General features: G+C 40.0%; 1 protein-coding gene across 3 annotated transcripts in view; it reads left to right on the forward strand.

Moving 5' to 3' along the window:
• LOC117707441 (sodium/hydrogen exchanger 9B1-like) overlaps positions 1 to 21970 on the forward strand; it is a 45428-nt gene extending 23458 nt beyond the window's left edge. For 2 of the 3 annotated variants that reach the window (XM_076933277.1, XM_076933278.1), the window contains 6 exons: positions 5504 to 5679; positions 13642 to 13748; positions 14843 to 14992; positions 16856 to 16964; positions 17710 to 17846; positions 21448 to 21686. In XM_076933277.1, coding sequence (XP_076789392.1) covers positions 5504 to 5679; positions 13642 to 13748; positions 14843 to 14992; positions 16856 to 16964; positions 17710 to 17846; positions 21448 to 21660 — 892 coding nt within the window. In that variant the 3' untranslated portion in view covers positions 21661 to 21686. Of the gene's footprint in view, positions 1 to 5503; positions 5680 to 13641; positions 13749 to 14842; positions 14993 to 16855; positions 16965 to 17709; positions 17847 to 21447 lie in introns of all 3 variants that reach the window. The other variant, XM_076933276.1, reaches the window with a different exon arrangement.
• Positions 21971 to 22255: the final 285 nt, after the last annotated feature.

Genomic DNA, 22255 nt, shown 5'->3' on the forward strand with positions numbered 1-22255 from the left:
GGAAATCAAACCCACTGCCTCAAGTATATGAGGCAAGTATTCTGTCACTCAACTACACTCCTGGCATGTTGTTATTATTTATTAAATAAAGCATAGCCACATGTAAAGCACAGCCACGTGACATGCCTTCTGGTTATCCCTTCAGTCTGAAAGTTACCAGGGAGTCACGGCCTCTGCACTGATACTACTGACTCAATTGCAGCATTTTTGAGAGTCCTTGAGTGGCTCTCTGTTTTGAATTTAGCTTCTGTTTCTCTGATAAGCACTGGCACTAAGTAAGGACTGCTTTGTGTACTGGAACTACCCATACAGGTTCTTTGGCAAAATGACAGTCAAATCCTTTGCCAGTTTTTACAATGTTGCTCCTTGATCTCTTACTGAATTTTAAATTATGTTGATTTTTTTTTATTTTATGTGTATGGGTATTCTGCCTGCATGTGCAGCTGTGCACCACATGCATGCTACGTCCACAGACATGAGAAGAGGGTGTCAGATTCCCTGGAAATGGAGTTGCATATGATTGTGGGATGCCTTGTAGATTCTGGAATTCCATCCCAGACCCTTGGGAAGAGCAGCCAGTGCTGTCAACCACTAAGCATCTATCTCTCCAGGTCCCTATGTCTATGTTCTAGACCAAAGTCTTTCATTTACAAGAAAGAGTCCAAATTTTTCCTTCTGTCTTTTAATTTCTTTCTTAACTAGCTAAATAGTGACTAAAAGAACAGAAATTTATTCTTCAAAGATCTGAAGACTGGAAGGCCACGATGAAGATGTTGGTGGTTTGACTTCTCTTATGCCCTCTCTACCTGGCTTTCAGATCGCCACCATCTTTCTGTGTCTTTTCGTGGCCTGTCCTCTCATTATAGACATCTTTGTGGTGTCTTCCTGTTCTGATGAGGCACTGGGCATCTTTGATCCAGGCCCACCCTTACAACTGCCTTTAACTGTCACTGGCTATTCAAAAGCTTTCTCTCTGAATCCAGTCTCATTTCCGGTCAGCTTGACATGTGGATTTGTGAGGACAGGGACACAGTTCAGTCCATAACAGTCCCTAACTTGGCGAACCTTTCTTTTGTAACAGTCATCCTTTGCCTTTAAATATCAGAATAATGTAGGACTAGCATGAGATCTTCTCATTCTTCGGTAACTTCTATTTCAAATTCTGTCTGTAAGCCATTAACTTTCAGACACATCATTCAAGTCTCATTGCCTTGAGCACAGGAAGCACCTGGTGGCTTCTCCAAGTGACAGTGCCACATCAGAAGAAGAGGAGCCTGCCTGTCTCTCCAGTCAAAGGTTGTCTATCTCAGACACCAGAAGTGCCCATGGGAAATCGTTAGCGTCTCCTTTTATTTCTCATACTTACTGCAGCAATTAATGAACTTTTTGGTTGATTCTGTATGTTTTCATCATTTAGAGGGTATCTGTAGTAAAAGTAAGGTTCTGGTTGCTCCCTGTACAGTGTGTATCTTTCCTCTGACACAGACTTCTATGCTTCATGATTTTTACAGGTTATGGTTTTTTGTTTTTTGTTTTTTGTTTTTGTTTTTGTTTTTTTTGTCAGCTTGACACAGTAGGGTCATATAGAAGGGAGCATCTGTTGGGAAGATTCCTCCATTAGACAAGTCTGTGGGATGTTTTCTTTACTAATAGTTGCTATGGGAGGGACCAGACCCTGGGGGCAGTGACCTCCCTGGACAGGTGGTCCTGAGTACCATAAAGAAACAGACGCATCAAGCCATGAGGAGCAAGCCAGCAAGCAGTGAGCGTTCTTCCATTGACTTTTCATTAGCTCCTGCCTCCAGGTTGCAGCCTTGAGTTTCAGCCCTGACTTCTCTCCATGATGGACTATGAGCCAAAAGATTAAATAAAACCCTTTTCTCCCCAAGTTGCTTTTGGTCATGGTCTTTACGACAACGGTACAAATCAAATTAGGACAGAAATGTGTACACAGTATTACTGTGACAAATCTGACTATATTGTTTGGAGAAGGATTGTGGATAGAGTTTGGAACATTGGGCTAGAAAAGCCATTGAGTGCTCAGAGTTTGATGAACTAATTGTTGAAAGATCTTGGAAGATGGGGATGCTGAAAGAGATACAGATGATGGAGACCTGGCTTGTGAAGTTTCAGAGGGAAGCAGACTCTACCTAGGCCATTCATGTACTATTTTCTATTAAGACGATGTGGTTTCTGATCAGATAGAGATGAAGAATCAACAGCAATTAGCAAGAGCCAGAACCACTGAAGTGAAACCTTTGCTTTACTAGGATAATGGGTGCACTCACTGGGGCTGAGAAATCGGTGGTGATTAAGAAGAGATCTGCTTCTCTGAAGTGAAATCTCAGCATATTTTCTGAGGGTCAGCACATCGAAGCTGTGGTCCAGACAGGGCCAAGGCTGCATTTCATGCAGACAGCGTGACATGCTAATATGTAAGAGTTTCCCAGGCAGTAGTGGTTTTTCATGAAGTGGTATGGAGAGCATAGAAGCTTGACACTGTGAAAGGCCAAGAGAGGCCATTGGTGAAGGTCCAGCTTGCACTGGAAACCCCAGAATTGGAGGGCTCACAGGGAGAGACTAAACTGTCTGAAAGAGGCCACTGGTAAAGGTGCAGCCTGTGAGATGACCACATGTTGGAAATGCCAGAAGTGTAGGATCACTGCCATGATCAGGGACAGATGTGGCATGGAGCCAGCCTGAGCCTATGAGACAAGCTGTGCGTGCTGTAGATGGCAGAGCCAGTGACATGGGGCTGCAAAGCCTTTTGGAGCCTAGAGGATCCTGAGTGGATTCTACATGCCAAGCACTGGACTTTTTACACTGGTGGGCTTTCGTTGTCCTTTGGTTTGAGTGTGACTGTCCCCTAGTTCTTCTTCTAGAATAAGGATTATTTAACTTGTTTTTTTTTTAATCCTTTCTTTTTTATTTTACAGGTGATCACAAAGAAACTTTGGAGTTTTAGAGAAATTTTGTATATTTTTAAAAGATTGAACTGTTTCTTTTTTTTTTTTTTTTTTTTTCATTTGTAGTTTTTTGAGATAGGGTTTCTTTGTGTAGGCCTGTCTGTCCTGTCTGTCCTGAAACTCATTATGTAGACCAGGCTTGCCTTGTACTCAAATCTGCCTACTTCTGCCTCTTGAGTGCTGGGATTAAAGGTGTGCTGGGATTAAAGGTGTGCACTGCCATGGTCAGCATAAAAGACTGTATTTAAAGTGTTTCTTTTTTTAAGACAAGATATTACTATGTAGTCCTGACTGGTCTAGAACTCACTCTGTAAACCAGGTAGTCCTTGAACTCAAGAGTTTCATCTGCCTCTAAAGTGAAGGTTTAAAGAGAGTGGGACTTGGAATATAATTTATATTATGTTAATAATATTAAATCTTGGGGATAAACAAGAAAGGAAATGTTATTGTTTAATAGTTATGTATTGGTACATCGAGTTGACAAGGGCTCACTTTTCCTGGTAGAGTGTTTTTGTCAACCTGACATAAACAGGGGTCATCTAGGAAGAAAACATCTTCAACTGAAAAAAAAAATGCCTCCTTCAGATTGGTCTGTAGGCAAATCTATGTGGCATTTTATTGACTAATGATTGATGTAGGAGGGCCTAGCCTACTGGCGACAGTGCCACCCTGAGTAGATGGTTCTGAGTTATATATAGAAGTAGTCCGAGGAAGCCATGGGAAGCAAGCCAGTAAGCACCATTGTCCCATAGCCTCTACTTCAGTTCCTGAATGAATTCCTGCCCTGTCTTACCTTTGCTATCTACTATAAAAAGAAATAAACTCTTCAAGTGTGGTCATGATGTTTATCACAGAAATAGGACACTCTCCAAATATCTGTGTCATTTAAGAGTTGCTTATGTGCATATTTTAAACTTTCCAATAACTGGAGATTTTTATCTGTGCTACTTATGTGTTAAAGAGAAAAGGGCACTTTTATTACTAAGTAAGATGCCCAAAGTTTTCTAGAAACAAAGTCCTAGGTTTGGATTGTTATATAAGGTACGTGTTACAGAAGCTCTCAGTAGAAAACGCTATGTGAAGGAAGCCATAGAAGATTTGGGAAAATCCCAAACTTTTTTTTTTTTTTTACAGTTAATTACTCAATGAACCTTCAAACTGTGTAGTAGAATAGAAAGCCACAGATGTAGTGGTGCTTGCCTTTAATATCAACTCTCTGGAGGTAGAAACGGGATCTCTGTGAGTTCAAGGCCAGCCTGGTCTACATAGCAAGTTCCAGGACAGCCAGGGCTATAGAAAGAGACCCTGTCTCAAAACAAACAAAAACAGACAGCTTCAAACTCTCCTTCACCAAAAGATACATGAGCCTTCTAACATAATATGGAAAAGATTACCTTTGTGAGAATTGTAGACGTCACTGCAGATGTTACAATATCCCCAGCTAATACAAGCTAAGACATTATGAATTGGATTAATAAAATCTGCATTTAACAGCCATGGCCCAGGTGGTTTTGGAATGGAAGTTTTCACTTCCCAGGTGAGAATTTGCTAATGATTTCTTGAGTATGAAACTGAATTTACCTGCAATAAAAGCAAATATAGATCAAGGTAGCTATGTCTAACTTTTAAAGCTTTGCTCATATGGTGAAACAGTATGTAAAATGAGTTGTACATATGTAAAAAGCATATACCTGCTAGGAACTTAGTATCTTCAATATGTAAAGAATTTCTGCAACTCAACTTTTTAAAAGTTATTTACCTAGGCCTGGGACCTTGTGCCTATAATTTCAGTACTTAGAAAGCTGCATCAGAAAGGTTGTTTTGAATTCAAGGCCAGTCTGGCATACACCTTCTCACAAGAAGTGAGAAGCGTGCATGCGTGTGTGTGCGTACATACATATATGTGTGTGTGTCAAAGACATTTCTCCACAGACAATATATAAATGGCCAACAAACATCTGAAATGCTTGTCATCTCTAAGTATTAGAAAACAAAATTTAAAAAATATATCTCTGTGCATACCTTAGGCTGACATGTATGTATAATATTGGCAAGGACTTGGAGAAACTGGATCTATTGTGTTTTGCTGGTGGGATTATGAAATGGTAGAGCCACCATGTAAGTTTTTAAGAGCATCTGCCATGTGCAGTTACAGTCCCTTTAAATATGTAACATATCTTTTGCAGCAATGGTAGGCACATTGGGCTTGTAAATCCTCTGTTGCTTACACTTGGAATACTGGTTTCTTGTCCCTTGAGGAGTCTCTTGTTGTCTGCCAGTTGTTATGAATTTTCTAATTGTATTGACATCTTCATTTTAAATGATGTAAGGATAGAGGAAAGGTCTACAATTTGTGTTCAGTCCAATTTCTTAAGACACATCTCTGTGAAGTTTTACCCAGCACTAAATAACACACGCACAGTGCCCCATCACCACGAAGTGGCTTTTACTCAAAAGCATAATGATGTCCTGTGAAATGAGCAACAAAACACCAGTTGCCTAAAAGGACAGACAGGTTCACAATGTCTGCCTTTCAGTTTTGTCCTAGGTGCTGTCTCTCCTGCTGTTGTCGTCCCCAGCATGCTACTGTTGCAAGAGAATGGATATGGTGTTGAGAAAGGCATCCCAACCTTACTAGTGGCTGCTAGCAGTATGGATGATATCGCGGCCATCACTGGATTCAACACATTCTTGAGCATAGTCTTTTCCTCGGGTAAATAGAGTACAACCTTTTTCTGTAGTTCTTTAAGCTGGGTTTATGACGTACCCTCTATATTTATTAACTAAGACCTTAATATCTCTTTATTCTTCATAGAAAGCTCATCTTGACCAGGTATGATGCTCCAATAGATCTTTTAAAAATTAAAAAATAAAATGAATTCTCCAAAAGCACCCAAATAATAAGTCACAAATTGACTTCACTTTTGTGCTGAACTTTTCTAATTAGTTTATCTTCATCTTTGACATTGATCTAGTTTTGGTGCTTTGGGATCTTGTCAGTTTTCACTAGGTAAATTATAAGCAGTAGTATTAATAGTGTTACTAATACATTGACTAAGTGTTTTTCAAATGTATGTTGTTTACCATCCTAAAAACATGCTGCTTGGTGTTAAGACAATTCAAGCATACAAAGCTGGGGCAACAGTGTGCCCTTTTGTTAGTATTAAGGCAAAAATCTCAATGCACCTGTTCAGATTCACAAGCTGGTACTTGGTCTTGACCAGCTTGGCAGATACTGTGAAAATAGAAACTGGGCTCGTAAAGAGCCCAGTCTACAGTAAAGTAGGAAGAACCACCATCATATCACTAGAGGCCATGCTATCTTGGGTGCTGGTAGGCTTCACCACTGCTGAAACCAAGAACTCACCAGGGTGACCAAGACACAATAAGATTCACACAGGCAAGGAGAATCCACTGGAATTCACAGTTGATCAGAGGCCCTGGAGAGACAATGTGTTCAAAGCATTCCTGGGGGAAACAGATGGGAACCCAAGTGGCACCTAGAATTCAGCGTTGTCCAGTACAGGGAGCTGAAGTGATTTGCAAAGGAAGTTGCATCTTCTCCTTGAACTCTGGGTGGATGAAATGGCAGATGACTTTCCATATAAACTGAATGCTCTGTTTCTCAAAGTTGGATTGGCAGACACAATTTTCTTTTTTGAAAAGAAGTTTATCTCATGATGGTTGCCTCCACATGCAGTTGATGGACACTCTGAAGTCAGTCTGTCACAGCTGGAAGGCCCTCGACCCCAGCTTCCTACTCCCAACAGTGTACCATTGCTTGAGTTCACCACCTGCTGCTTACTTTGGAATATCGGAAGCCTTTCCTGACATTCCCAGCAGGTCCTCTAAGACTTGAAAAGGTATCGCAATATCTGTGGCCATGGTGGCTCTGGCAGTCATGGTGTTGGAACATCGCACAATTCTAGACAAGACCTGGAGGAGGAGTGACCACTCGGCCCTCCTGGAGCTTGGGGAATTGGCAACACTAGTGGCATCAGGTGCAGAAAGCACCAAGCTCTCCTGCCAAATAGTGAGGTGGTCTGCAGGGAGAAGCTGACAATGTCCCTAGTGGCCAAAGTGAGAATGGCAGAAGGTGCCTTCTAACATAGGACATGCTCATTGTGAAGATGGGTGAGCACAGAGGCTGCCCTCCTGAAGATATAATATGTAGTTGTCGAAAATCTGTTGATGGAAATGACAACCACAGAATTGGGTGGAAAACACATAGCAAGAAAATCAGTCTCAAAAGTGCTATTTGGAATTCTTAGCTTTAAAAATATTTTCAAAAGTGAGAATTTCTGCAGGCATTAATGCTTAGATTATCTACAGTATTTAAAATTCAGTTGTCTATATTATAGAAGCATTAAGATAGTTTTAGTTTGAAAAGTGGTGTAGAAAGAGCTGTATGCGGTAGTGTGCCTATATCCTCAGCATTTTAGGAGATGGGGAGGGAATCACATGATCCAGGAGTTCAAGGCCAGCTAGACTTGGTCTCCTTTTTTTAAAATCAGAAAAGTAAGATAAGAATAAAACCTGTAATTGTCATCCCCATAAGGTAAGAATATATTTCTCAGCCTTATTATATAAACCTTCTGTCTCTCACCTCTGTTCTCTTTCTCTCGGTCTCCCACAATTCTGTGTGTATATGTGTGCGTGTCTCGCCCTGTGGGTATGTGTACACATGTGCATGTGAAGGCCAGAGGTTGGCATTGGATGTTTTCTTCAGTCATTCTCCGTTTTATTTGCTGAGACAGGATCTTCCCCTGTGTCTGCATCTCAGCAGTGTGGCTAGGCTGACTGGCCAGTGAGTTCTGGAGATCCTTGTGTGTCCACCTTCTCAGTCCTGGCTTTTCACATGCAGAGGATCCACATCGGTTTCTCAGGCCTGCTATCTAGCATTTTACTAATGGGACCATCTCCCTACTCCTCTCCCATTGTTCTTATAAAACAATCACTGAACATTGACCATACTGTGGGCAGGAAAACCTTGAGGCATATAAATACAAGTATTTACCAGCGAGAAGCTCAGCAAGATAATTTTCAAAAAGAAAGTGTTGTACTCTTGAGGGGGAGTGTGTCCTTTTATGTAGCAGTTAAGAGAAGTGATATGGCCTTGCCTCCTGGGCCATGTGTGCTGTTGTATTTTGATAGAGTTCAGGAGGACAACTCACTATCTTGGAGTTGTAAGTTGAAAAAGACAACTTGTCCTTAAAACTGGCCATTAGGAATGGGGGGCCAGTAACAGGCTCTAATTGTTTACAATCCACTGAGCCAGCATCTAAGCAATTAGAGTGCCACCATTAGGGCGTGGAGAGTTTTGCTTTTTATTTTTGGCCTCTTTATTTTTGACTTTATTATTTCCTTTATTGTTACTGTGGCAGATAGAGTAGGGGTAGGGAGATGGGGTGTATATACAGACCAGATGTAGAAGTCAAAGGACAACTTTTAGGACTTGGTTCTCTCCTTTTTTTTTAAGTTTTATTTATGTGTATGTATCCTACCTGTATGTGGGTACCCTCAGAGCTGGAGGCACAGGCAGCTGTGCGCTGCACACTGTGAATGCTAAGAACAACTTTCCGCTTCTGAACGGGCAGTCCATCCTAGCTCTCTCCTTTCAACCAGAGTCCTGGGCATTGGATCAGATGCCAGGTTTGCATGGCAAGTGATTTTTATCCCTGCTGAGCTGGCCCAACAGGTCCTTGTAGAGAAAAAACTGAAGGGCCCCCTTCTGTGGGCTCTGAACGCATCAGCACAACAACAGGCCCCAATAACATAAGAAAGTCTGGGGTTCCAAGAGCTTTACTGACATAGCGGATGATAGATGGTCTGGATGTGCACCCCCACTTAGGTCAGGGCGGGCCTGACTTAAATAGGGAGGGAAAAGGCAGGAGGGTCTGGGAAAGAATAATTAACTACACCCTCTGGCCTTTGGGTAACTCATTAATATGGAAATCTCTTGAGGCTGAAGCCTGTAGTCACACCCTCTTCCTGTGTAGGGTGATGTAAACCTCTTAAGAAGGGGCTGCATCCTATGTGACTGGTAGGCATGGGTTAATGGAGGTCCACACCATGTGTTAGGAGCCTAGATTCTGGGAGCACTGCAGAATAGATGCCTGTCCCTTGCAGGGACTCCAGGCTACTTCCAGCCAGCACTTCTACCAAAAACCAAGATCCCTTTCACGGCCCTACAGATCTTAATTTTTTAAAGTTTATTTTCATTGTTTTTTTTTTTATTGTTTTGTTTATATGTGTTTTGCCTAAATGTGTGTTTGTGCACCTGATGCGTTCAGAGCCCACAGAAGCCAAAAGAGGGTGTTGGATCATTGAAACTGGAGCTACAGATGGTTGTGAGCCACCATGGGGGCCCTGAAATGAACCCAGATCCTCTGCAAAGAGGCCAGTGCTTTTAACTGCTGAGCCATCATCCCACCCTGTTAAAAGCTCCAGTTTTTGCCTTTTATCACTACGCATAATCTAAATTATTTTCCTGTTAACTTTAGTATCACAAACATACTTTTTATATAAAAAATAATTTGTCTTGAGACAGGACAACTTGAGACAACTATTGTTATGGTGGCTGGCATGGAACTCCTTGTCTTACTTGTCAAACTACCAAACAACACATAACAATCCAGGAAATATTTTTTGTCATTTTGAATGATTGTATAGTATTAGTGGACTGTTTCAGAATTACTAACCTCTACAGAATTGTAATTGACTACAATATTTGCTGCTAAAATAATACTTGGTTAAATATCTTATGTAGGAACATCTGTTCCTAAGCTGAGTGTTTTCTTTCCTTGCTGTTTTAGTTTAGTTTTGTTTTAAGACAGGCTCATTCTCTAGCCCAGGCTGGCCTGGAACTCACTGTGTAGTCCAGGCTAGCTTTCCACTTGCTGCAATTCTGTCTAAGGCCCTCCAGTACTAGGTTAAAAGTGTGAGCCACAGTTCCTGGCTTCTTTAGAGAAAATATCTTCTGCAAGTTGTGATGGGGAGACTTTTTATGACATGGAACTTGGCAACAGCTTCCTGGATGCAACACTAACAACCACTGGCTACAAAAGCAAATATTGGTATAGTATGGATATCAAATTTAAAGATGTACATATCACACCTACCAGAGTGGAAGTATAGCACTTGGAATTGGAGAATGTCCTCACATGAGCGGTTGATAATGTGAAGATTATGTGGAAAGACTGTAACTCAAGAACAACAACAACAAAAAAAATGCCCAGAATAAAACGAAAGAGGAAGCTCTTGCTGAGGTCTGAAAGTTTACATGGCTCCAAAATTCACAGTCTGGAGCCTAACACCCAGTGTGATGTCTGAGCTTTGGCCTATAGAGAATGGTGAGGTGAGCAGTCCTCATGGATGCTGTTATGGCGCTTTCAAAACGTATCACTGGAGCTCTTCCTCCACAGGAGACCGAAGAAAAGAGGACCTGTGGGGAAAGGCTTTTACCAGACACCAAAGATACTGATGTTTGCCCCCTTGCTCTCCAGAATTGAGAAAAGTAAATCTAGATTGTTTGCAGATGACTAATGCTCAAAGACTGGAATTAGATGTGAAAGAAGAGACACAGGTCACTAACAGGCATCTGAACAATGTTCAGCATACGTAATAGGGAGAGAGGTGCAAGTCAAGAGCAGAGTGTTGGCAGCTCTCCTTTGAGCAGTCCAGACCCACTCACACTCCGGTTTCACTTTCTGCAAGTCTTCTTTAAGAAGACCACACCCATGTTCTTGGGTGTGGCCTACCCCTCTTTCCCTTAAGCCTTGTGCTTTAAAGTCCGTATTAGAATACCTTTCTTAACCCCAGCTGTGCTTCGTAAAAAGAGCGAAGTGTCAGATTGCACATGCATTAGGAGCACTAGAATGTTGCTCTTTGCCATTCTTCAACATTCAGTGTAAATTTTAGGGTTTTCTTTTCCATCTCTAATAAAGTATCCTTGAATTTTTTTATAGGAATCACATAGCCCCAAGAGTTTTTTTTTTTTTTTTTTTTTTTTCAGCTAGTAATGGGCTTCATAACTCTACTGAATCTTCTAATCATGCATGAATGTATTTTCCACTTACATGTATCCATAACTTCTCTCGGCCATGTTTGTAAATATCAGTACAAGCCTTTCATCTCCTTAATTACATTTACTCTTTATTCCTTTTTTATATTATTCAAAGTAAGTTCCTTCCTTTTCTTTTCACTGTTAGTATATGAAACAACTGGTATGTCACTGTTGACTTCGGAGCACATGACTCGGCAGGTTTCGTTTCTTAGTTCTTTCTTAGTTTCTTAGGTTTATGTTTGGAGGATGAATGTTAGGGTTCTCTCTGTGTCTCCCTGTGTGTATGTGTGTGCAGGGTGCAGGTGAAAGGCATGCCAAGGTCTGCATGTGAGATCAGAGAACTACTTTAAGTGTCAGTCCTGGCCTTGGGCCTTGTTTTGAGACTTGTCTCATTGTTCCTTGCTCTGTACACCAAGCTATGGGCTTGGAGCTTTCAAAACTGCCATCTACCTTCCATCTCTCTTTGTTGGTCACTGAGGTCAGTGAATCTCTCTTCATTGATTACAGATGCTTGTATTAATATAGCATCTGGCTGTCTACTATCGGTTCTGGGATCCCAGTTCAAGTCATCTGGCTTACACGGCAACACTTTATACACTGAGCCATCTTTTTAGCCCCAGATTCTAAGGTTTTCTGTATGTAAGGTCAGTCCACTTAAGAGAGATTTTTTTTTTCCCGTTCAGTTTGGATACCTTTTATTTCTCATCTTGCCTATTTTCTCTGGCTGGAACTCCCAGGACCTTGAGAATAGAATTGGGGAAAATGGCATCATTGCCCTATTTCTGATCTTTAAAAGAAAAAATTTCATTTCACTGCTCCATATGAAGTTAGCTGTGGGCTTTCCTTCTAGGGCTTTATCAGAAGATAAATTGCTTCCATTCTGAATTGAGTAAAAGTAAAATTCACCACAAAAGATCATTGGGTTTGTCAAATGCTGCACCAAACAAGGTGGTCTTGTGATTTCTGTCTCTTCTTCTTTTGATGTACACAGGAAAGAGTTTTGTATCTTGACCCCAGATAAGAAACATTTTGGAGGGGCTAAAGAGATGGCTCAGTAGTTAAGAGCACTTGTTGCTTTCTAGAATACTTGTGTGGTTTCCAGCATCTACATGGTAGCTTAAAACTATGTCTACTTTGCATCTAGCCAATCCTATGCCGCCTTCTGGTATCTACAAGCATCAGGCACATGCATGGTACATATACTTAAATGCAGACGAGGTGCAAATAAATAAAATAAATGAAGTCTCTTAAAAATCCATTTGCATCCCTTTGCATTCCAAGATTAAATTCAACTTGATCATGTTGCATAATCCAATTAATGTGCTGTTGAGCTCAGTTAACTCATAGTGAAGATTCCTGCATATTTATTAGGAATATTTGCTTGTAGTTTTCTTACAGTCTGTTTGACTTTAGCATTAAGATAGTGCTGGCCTTATAAAATGGGTTTGGGGGCTCTTCCTCCTCTTCGGGTTATATTTTCTAAGAATTTGCAAACTTCTGATGCTTTTCCTTTGTATGCTTGGCACAATTTCAGAAGTGCTCCAATTCAGGAGCACACCTTCGAGTTCTCCTTTGTTCTTGACAGCAGAGTGTGCAGGAACAGAGGAGACAAAGGCCAGTACTTCAGGCAACCTCTAAAACTGTCCCTTTCTTTTCTTTTCCTTTCAGTGGAGAAGTAGCAGGTGGGATAGCTACCCCAGTCTGTGGCAGCCCAGTAGTGGGGGATGGGCTGCCAGGGCACAACACACTAGCCTTGACTTTCACCTATCTGGATTGCTATGTCGTCTTAGTTGGGTTATGGAGTTCCATGAAGGCTTTGTTTAAATTGAGGATTGGGGGGGGGGGGTTTCTTTTCTTTTTTTTTTTTTTTCTTTTCTTTTCTTTTTTTTTTTTTTTTATCCTTTTTGGTTTTTCGAGACAGGGTTTCTCTGTGTAGCCCTGGCTGTCCTGAAACTCACTCTGTAGACCAGGCTGGCCTCGAACTCAGAAATCCGCCTGCCTCTGCCTCCCAAGTGCTGGGATTAAAGGCGTGCGCCACCACCACCCAACAAGGGGGGGATTTCATATGTTAGTTTACTTTTTTTATTCACAGTGACTCTGGGTGTGCATTATTTATTCATATTAAAACATATTGAAAACCTAATCAACTTGTTATATCTAGGATTACCCTGGATCCAATTGTTTTATGTGTTTTTGCTGGTAAATTGTCCCATCTGCATGTACGTGGTTTGCTTATTTTGCACAGAGCATATCAAAATTGTCAGCATGACCAGCCGTGGGCCAGAGTCTCTGTCACTGGTTCCATACTTGTCACCTTTATGTGGTCTGACAGGTCAAGTGTAAGAAGAGCATATGATTTCTTTGTTTTCTGATCCATTTATACAATGGACATTTTTAGTTGTGTGTCTATTAAATTATTAAGAGTACACATTTAACTTCAGATAGATCTGAATACATTTTTACACATGCCACTAGTAATGGTCCAGTTTTGTATGTTGTTCTATGAAATGTTATTCTTCCTCATGAACCACATAGGTCTTATTCTCTTATGTATAGTATACATGAAAATATTTCTCAGTAAAAAGTTTCTCTTGTTTTGTGCCTTTACAGGTAGTGTAATGAGCAATGTCCTATCATCCTTGAGAGATGTTCTTATTGGTGTGCTGGTAGGAATTATTATGGGAGTTTTTGTTCAGTATTTTCCAAGTGGAGATCAGGTAAACAATAATAAAATATGTATGTATGGTTTGTAGAATGTTAGTGTGTTAATCAGCCTCCCATTACTAAAATGAACTCCTTGGGTACTTAATCTGTAACACAGAAGGTTTCGGAGGTTGCAGTTTGCTATGGACTCGCCCCATCACCCTGGCAAGTGTACCTTTGCAGCAGCCTTGGAGCACCACCCAAGAAAGGAGGGACTGGAACCCAACAACTTGATTTAAGCATATGCTTTTCTGGTTTCCAGAGGTCCTGCCATGCCCTGCACCACCACCCCAATCAAACTTGTAACATGAGGGCTTTTGCCGGGAAAGACCATATCCAAGCTACAGCATGGGTGTAGTATAGAACTTACAAAGGACTGGGAAAGGTCAAATTCCATACCTAAGACTCCTCCAGAGTTGCCCTGGCGCCTGCTGTCTGCCTAAAACAGAGCCAATAGTGGTTGATTCCAAGCATTCTCAGTTAATGTCACTGGGTCCTGATCTGGCAAATTAAACTTCTGAGAACAGTGAAAATGATGGCCATCTTCCTTCCGCCCACCCTCATTTCCACTAAGGCACTCATTGACACTTGACAATTTTCTGAGTCTTTTTTTTCTCAAAGTTTTTCTCAAACATCTTTGAAACAGACATAAGTTCCCGTTTATCCTTCCATATTTTCATATTTGCCTCCATTCCCTTCGATGGGTTTTAGACCAGGTTGTGGGTGGTGTTGGTGGCAATTTTAAGACGGAGTCACTATATAGCTGAGGCTGGTTTTGAACTCAACAGTTGTCATTTTCCTGCCTCAGCTTGTAATTTGGTAATTTGCATCAAAGTTACAAAATCTTTTAAATAAAGAAATCTGTTCAGGAGAGTCTGGTAAGCACTTTGCAGTTGGTGTCAGAGCTATGTAAAGTGTGAAAGTCCCATACATGATGAATTATCACTTGGTTCTGCGTCTGCCAAAAAGTTTTGATGCAAAATCAAACCAACACTTTGGAGACTATTTGATATAACCTTTACAAATATTTTAGCAAAGGGTAAAAAAAATAGATAATACCACATCTTGTATGTTTGATGTAAAACAACTTCTAAATGTGTATTTCTAGGAGAGAGTTACACAGAGGCGAGCCTTCCTAGTTCTGAGTATATGTATTTCTGCTGTCTTAGGCTGCCAACACATCGGCTTACATGGATCTGGAGGACTGGTCACACTAGTGATGTCGTTCATGGCAGCAAAAAAATGGGCTGAAGAGAAGGTGAGGTTTTTTTTTTTTTTAAAATAAAATAGCTGCGTTTTGAAATTTATAATGGACATTCAGGAAATTGTCTCCATCTAACTGGAAGATGTCCCACTTCCTCCAGGAAGTGCCGGGATCGAGGAGTTAGGAATACGGAAAGCCGCTTTGAACTACAATTAAATGCAGTCTGAAGCTGTGTTCCCCAAGCCAGGATTTCCCCCAATTTTTGTGATTTGATCATGTGGTTCTTATGAATTATCTTAGTCTTCAAATTTTTAGTTCTATGATTTGTCCATGGAAACATGTTCCTGAAGTTTAGCATATTTGTGCCCCAAACTGCATTGTTTTGTTTTGTTCTTGTTTTTTTATTCTAATACATTAGTTAGTGTTTGAGTTAAGTCAGCTAAAGGGGATCTTCACTCTGCTCACTATTTATGTTTGGCTTTCCTGTCATCGAATGAACTTGTTTAATTTATGCTTCATTATTATTATGACTGCCACCATCACCCATCCATCATCCATCCATCTATCCATCCATCCATCATCCATCCATCTATCCATTCATCCATCCATCCATCTATCCACCCACCCACCCACCTACCCATCCATCAATACATGTAAACATATATATATACATAGATCCATCCATCCATCATCATCATCATCACATTTATTTATGGGAAGGGGCATGGAAGTCAGAGAAGTCACTTGTTTCTTTCCAGTGGGTGGGTCCTGGAGCTCAGATTCATGTTGTCAAGCTGGCAGCTTTTGTGGCAGGCAGCTTTATCCACCAAAACAGTTTACCAACCCAACTTACACTTATTTTTAACTGACGGCATAAAAAACATGGTACAAAAGAGGAAACATGTTCATAAAGATCAAAGCATATAGAATGAATGCAAAAGTCCCTACCCCCTAAATTTTAGCTTATTCCCATAAATTAATAATCTTAACCAATACTATATTTGTAGTTATGTATATGTACATATATATTTCACTTTTAAAATAAAAATATTACTGCCATGAACAGATTTCTTCATGTAGCCTTTTCATATATACAAGTATTCTGTAGGAATGGAATTTCTGGGTTAAAAGTAGTCTTTATTTTGACAGATAGTGCCAAATTATCACTTGGAAGGATTTTTCAGTATTTATACTCCAGTCAACAGAATAGGAGAGTTACTAAAAACAGCTTTGAAATGGGCAACATAAGTCTTGGGAAGCAAGCCTATGAAAGTGGCAGAGTATTTTCTTCCTCCCTGTTCATGACCTATCTAAAGTCAGGGTCATGGACTGGGCTCCAGAATTGTCAGGTTTCCCTGCTCTTGAAAGCCCGGGCAGTTGCATGAGCTGTGTGTGTTCTCATCCCACATGCCATGTCTCTACCCATAGGACTCGCTCTGAGCATTCCTAGGTCTCCAAAGACTTTATTTTCTGGAACACAATGATGAGATAACACTGCATACTATATAGCTGTGTGTGTGCGTCCTTAACCAAATTTACTCAACTTTTAGAATTTAAATTTTAACCTTTTCCTTAAAAAATGAAGCATCATCAGTTTTTTTTAAAAAGATTTATTTATTTTATATATATGAGTACACTGTAGCTTTCCTCAGACACACCAGCAGAGGGCTTCAGAAACCATTACAAATGGTCATGAGCCACCATGTGGTTGCTGGGAATTGAATTCAGGACCTCTGGAAGAGCAGTCAGTGCCCTTAAGCCACCTCACCAGACCCAGTTTACTAAGTTTTAAAAATGGCTTTAAGTTTCTGAAATGCAGCTAAATTTATGCCCACAATAATAATAAAAATGTAAAAATCTGAAGTGCAGTAATCTTTACATGCTATAATAACTAAAATATATTTATCTTTCCTCTAGGTTGGAATCCAAAAAATTGTTGCAAACACATGGAATGTTTTTCAGCCACTTCTCTTTGGCTTAGTTGGAACAGAAGTATCTGTTGAAGCTCTTGAATCGAAAACTATTGGTAAGACTGCATAAAGCACAGGTTGAAAATACAAGATTTTTAAATAATGAATACTTTATTCTTGTTAATGCCGTGTCTTTGAGGAGCTTTAAAGATGACACTGGTCACATCTACTTTCTTTTCCTCCACCTGTGCAGTTCTTTGTTTGCAGTCAGAGGCAACCCTATCGCCCACGGGATCCCAAGAATTAGACTACAGGAAACACTAGACACTATTCAATGCTTCTGATTGCATTCCTTTAAACACATTCCATCGAATGAGCAGAATGTCTCAATCCTTCTTCTCATGGTTCCCCCACCATGACCTCATCTGAGACTTTAGACAGAAGCCTCCTCAGGCTAGGGAGATGGCTTGGCCAGTAAATTGCTAGATATCCAATCCTTAGGACTATGCTTGATCCATCCCCAGCACCCATGTCAGAAGCTGTCTCTGGCACACTAGGAGGAGAGACAGAGGATCCCTGAGACTTTTGCCAGTATAGTCAAGTAGTAAGTCTCACAAAGAAGCCATGGAGGGAGACATCAACACAAACCTCGGGCGGAGTAAGTGCACATGCACACCCCAACACACCCCTACATACAGACACACACAACAACAGCCTTGGTTTGACTTTATACTTTTTATAATCACTGTTTTTAATTAAAAATAGATATAATGAAGCAACAGCCTCAAAATGTTTTCAGAAATTTTAGGATTCATCTCTGCAACAAGAACTTTGTTGTTTGCATTTGTTTGTGTGTTCTAGGCATGTGCATTGCTACCTTGGGTCTGGCAGTACTGGCTCGGATGCTGGCCACTTTTACACTGATGTCTTTTGCTAACTTTCGTTTTAAGGAGAAAGTGTTTATTGCTTTAGCATGGATCCCTAAAGCTACAGTCCAGGTAGGAATGTCGTCGTAAGTCATTTTAATAATTTTAGTTTTGACAAGTTTTAAAAGTTCTAAATGAAAAATATTTCTCAAGTCAAAAATGATTATCTAATTTACCTAACTTCTGTCATGTTTCATTCACTACATTTTCAAACCCAGAGCTGGGAGAATGTTCAAGGGAGAGGGTGTTACTATGCAAGTATAGAGCCTGAGTTTGGGTCCCCAGCACCTACATAAAAACAGGCTTGGCTTCAGAGCCTGTAATCCCAGTGCTCGGTGTGGAGAAAGAAGGGCGGGGGCAGAGGTGATAGGAGGATTCCCGTGGCTTGGCAGCCTCCAGTACATTAGTAAAACTGGAAGTCCATGTTTTTCCAGGAATAAGGCACAGAGTGACAGAGGAGAATGGCTGACATCATCTGGCCTCCCCATGTGCATAAGCATGCATACACGTGTACACACATACACACATGTACACATACATGCACACACATGCACACATGAACACACACATACACACGTGCACACACATGCATACATGTAGACACATGCACACACATACACACGTACACACATGTACACACACATGCATACTTAATGCAACATTTAAAAGGGTTTATTTTTAAAGCAATTATTCTGAAATTGAGAAGAAAATGACAATCTCTAAATTTTATGAAAATGCTTTATTTTTCTACTTCCCTAAAGTATAAAATAAACCAAGGTGTGGTGGCGTATACTTTTATTCAAGCCCCTGGGAGGCAGAGGCAGGCAGATGACTGTAAGCTCCAGGACAGCCTGGTCTATGTAGCGAGTTCTAGGACTGCCAGGGCTGCATCCATAGACCATGGATATTTGTTTTTATGCTACATGACTGTCACTGCACAGGAAGGACAGAGAGTGTCTTTGGGAGCATTTTATTTGTTTCCTTTTTCATTTTCCCCTACTGCTTGGCATCATATCTGATAGAAAGAACATTGTCTTAGTTAAGGTTTCTGTTGCTGTGATGAACATTATGACACAAGCAGCTCAGAGAGGAAAGGGTTATTTCATCTTAGACTTTGATGTCACAGCCTGTTATCAAGGGAAGTCATGGAGAACCAGTGTTGCTTAATGGCTTGCCTTCCATAATTTGCTCAGCTTGCTTTCTTAAACCATCCAAGATCATGGTTGGAACCAAGAGTAGCTCCTCCCACAGTGGGCTGGGCCCTCCCCCATCAATCATTAATCAAGAAAATCTGAGAAGACTTGCCCACAGGCAATCTGATAGGGACATTTTCTCCATTGAGGTTCTTCTTCCCAAACACTCTAACTTGTGTCAAGTTGAGAAACAAACCCCCTAGCCAGGACTGAGGTTAACATGTTACACAAACAAATGATTGGATCAATCTAATTCTGTAATAATTTCCTACTATTAAGAGGTATTATTACTTATTGTTCAACATGGCAGCATAAGACCTTACTATCCTGGGATTTTTTTTTTCTCCATTTTGCTGTTACAAAATAGAAGCTTGTACATTTCTATGAAACAAAATGACTAGGGTTAGAACTCAAGGCTTTAAGGCCAGACTTGGAGTTGAATGCACTGTTGCTGCTAGGTCATTAGCTGGTTACTCCTTCATCTCTCAGCTCATGGATTTGCTTATTTTATATAAGGTTCTATGACCATATTTACTAAAAGGTTGTATTGTGGGAGTGGATGAAATAATTTCTGTAAAACTCTCGGCTGAATTTCTGGCATATAGTCCTGACCCACAAACAATATTATAGTTATTTTATCTTACCTTTAAGGCATAAACAGTAAAACCTGTTTTTATTCTAGGAAACAATAGATCTATAAAAAGAATGTCTGTCTGTCTGTCTGTCTGTCTGTCTGTCTGTCTGTCTGTTATTCCTACTTCCAGTGATACACTGTGGTTTTGTATTAGTCATCATTTCCCAAATCAGGGTGAAAAATGAGCAGTTATACAGAAGATCCCCTTCCCAAGGGCTCACTCTGCTGCTTCTTGTCTCCTTTTCCTAGCATCCAGGCTAAGTTGTATAGTGTGCAAATGTTAAGAACTGGAAAAACTAATATATCAATTTGTTTTTCAAACTCAAGATCTTGCACATGGTAGGCAAGTGTCTACCACTGAACTATACCACCAGCCAACATTTTTATGCAAGTAGAGACATGTATCCCACATTTGAGTTAAAACAAAAGAATTTTTTTTGCTAAGAACTTATTTTAATGGGTACACAATTTCAAAATGAAAGACTGTAGAGAAAGATGCGTAGCATGCAACTAAAAACGGCTAAGATGAAAAATTTCATGTTATACATATTTCAACACACACGCACAATAAAAACAAAAGTACATCAAGTAAGATTCAATCTTAGAAGCCAAACTCTAATGATTTACTCTACAGAGTAAAAGATTAAGAGCTTAGTGGCTGTTCAAAGTCACGGGACTATGCTGGCTGCAGTAACTTCTGGATTCAAGTTTTCCAAATCCCATTTTTTAGTTTACCACTTGTGTTGACCTACTTATAATACAGGAAGGAATAAACAAATATATTCAAATAATCTTTTTTTTTATCACCCACACAGTCTACAATCTACTTTATCCTAGAATGTTTTAAAAGATCATTAAGTCTTGAACTTTTTCTTTTTTATTATTTTGGTCTTTTTTTTTTTTTTTAACCAAATGTTAATTAACATTTATCAAGTTTTAAGGGAAAGATTTATGTAGGTTAATGGCGCTTATACCCCAAGAAAGTTTCTCATACAATTTTGTCATACTTGAATATTTTCTGTTGATTTCAAGATAAATAGTTAATCATTGGTATGCAGGTGAATTTGTATTAAGTGTACTGTAACATGCCACTAATAAAATGAAAATGTTAATAAATAAATTTTGACAATTCTACATATAGTCATTAAAGCTTAGCATTACTACAGAATGAAATATGGTTACTATGAAGATGGTCTAATCATTGTAGTTTATTGATCTACCATAAAATGAGTTTATTGACAAAACAGTTTTTTGTAAACAAATCATCAGAAAATACATGTCTGTATTACTATTAGCTGAAATTCAGAAATTCAACACATGCTCAGTAACTTTGTGGCCATCCAGTGAAATGCTTACAGAAATGATACTTAGTGACCCAAAGGCCTAGGCCACCCAGATGCTGTACCACAGGGCACAGGTAGAGGAGGATACCCAGGGGCCTGCCTGCTGGTGGCTCAGCTGAAGTAGGAGCCACTAAGATGTGCAATTATGTGGTGGACAGATGGGAGAAAAAGAGAAGCAGAGCCTTTTGAACATTATTAGGTGAGGGAGAACTGGAGACCTGAGGGTGGAAAGGAAGAGACTACTAGAGCAAATATTTTAAATTTAACATCTTCCCCTCTTCTTTCCTCTTCTTCCCTATTCTGATTGGTCCAGGTTGATTTCTTCCAGAAATATTTGCTAGGAAGGATATACAATTAATGATTAAATGATACAAATTACCCTTGGTTTTTTCTTTCCAGTACTTTATCACTCAGTTTCATTGTGTGCGTTTATAACAGCCAGTTACTTTTATTAAATGTTAACTCTGTGTAACATTTTCCCCCCATGTCCTCCCTAACTGCAGGCTGTCTTAGGCCCTCTGGCTCTAGAAACAGCAAGGGTCATGGCACCCCACTTGGAAGGATATTCGAAGACTGTGATGACAATGGCCTTTCTAGCCATCCTCATTACGGCTCCAAATGGAGCCCTCCTCATTGGCATACTGGGACCCAAAATACTTGAACGTAGTGAGGGGACAGTCCCCTTAAAAATGGACCTCTCAAACTTTCAACATTAAAAAGTTTGTTGTCACCACCTGCTTGGTCTCATGAATTATCTTACATGACAGAAAAAAAAGTTACAGTGCAGAAGTTTAAAGACTGTTCGTAAAAAGAAGGATTCACTAAACACAATTTCTCTACAGTGTTTTCCTCTGTTTTTTGGGTTCAAAGTAAATGTAATAAAAGTAGCCAACTGCAGTACTCCTTCAGTTTAGTATCTGCACATTTCAAGATTAAGTTAGTCAGCAAATACCCTAGAAAAAGGCAAGGTAATCCTTACGGTTGAATTCTGTTGTAATTCAAAGTAAGCACAATAAAACTAAAATGAACTTAAAGAGAAAAAAAAAAAACCCTTGAATTCTAATTCTAAGCTTTGATAGATGAGAGGCTAAATTTCAAATAGGAGTGGAACTCCTGTCACTTCATTTAAAACATCAGTCAGAGGCTGGGCATGGTGGTACATGCCTTTATCCCTAGCACTGTAGAGACAGAGACAAGCGATGTTTCTGAGTTCAAGACCAACTTGGTCTACACAGGCCAGTCAAGGCTGCATAGAAAGATCTACAAACAAACAAACAAACAAACAAACAAATTAAGGTGGGGGGAAAAGAA

The sequence above is a fragment of the Arvicanthis niloticus genome, chromosome 4, assembly GCF_011762505.2.
Source record: "Arvicanthis niloticus isolate mArvNil1 chromosome 4, mArvNil1.pat.X, whole genome shotgun sequence".
In the NCBI taxonomy this organism is placed as follows: Eukaryota; Metazoa; Chordata; class Mammalia; order Rodentia; family Muridae; genus Arvicanthis; species Arvicanthis niloticus.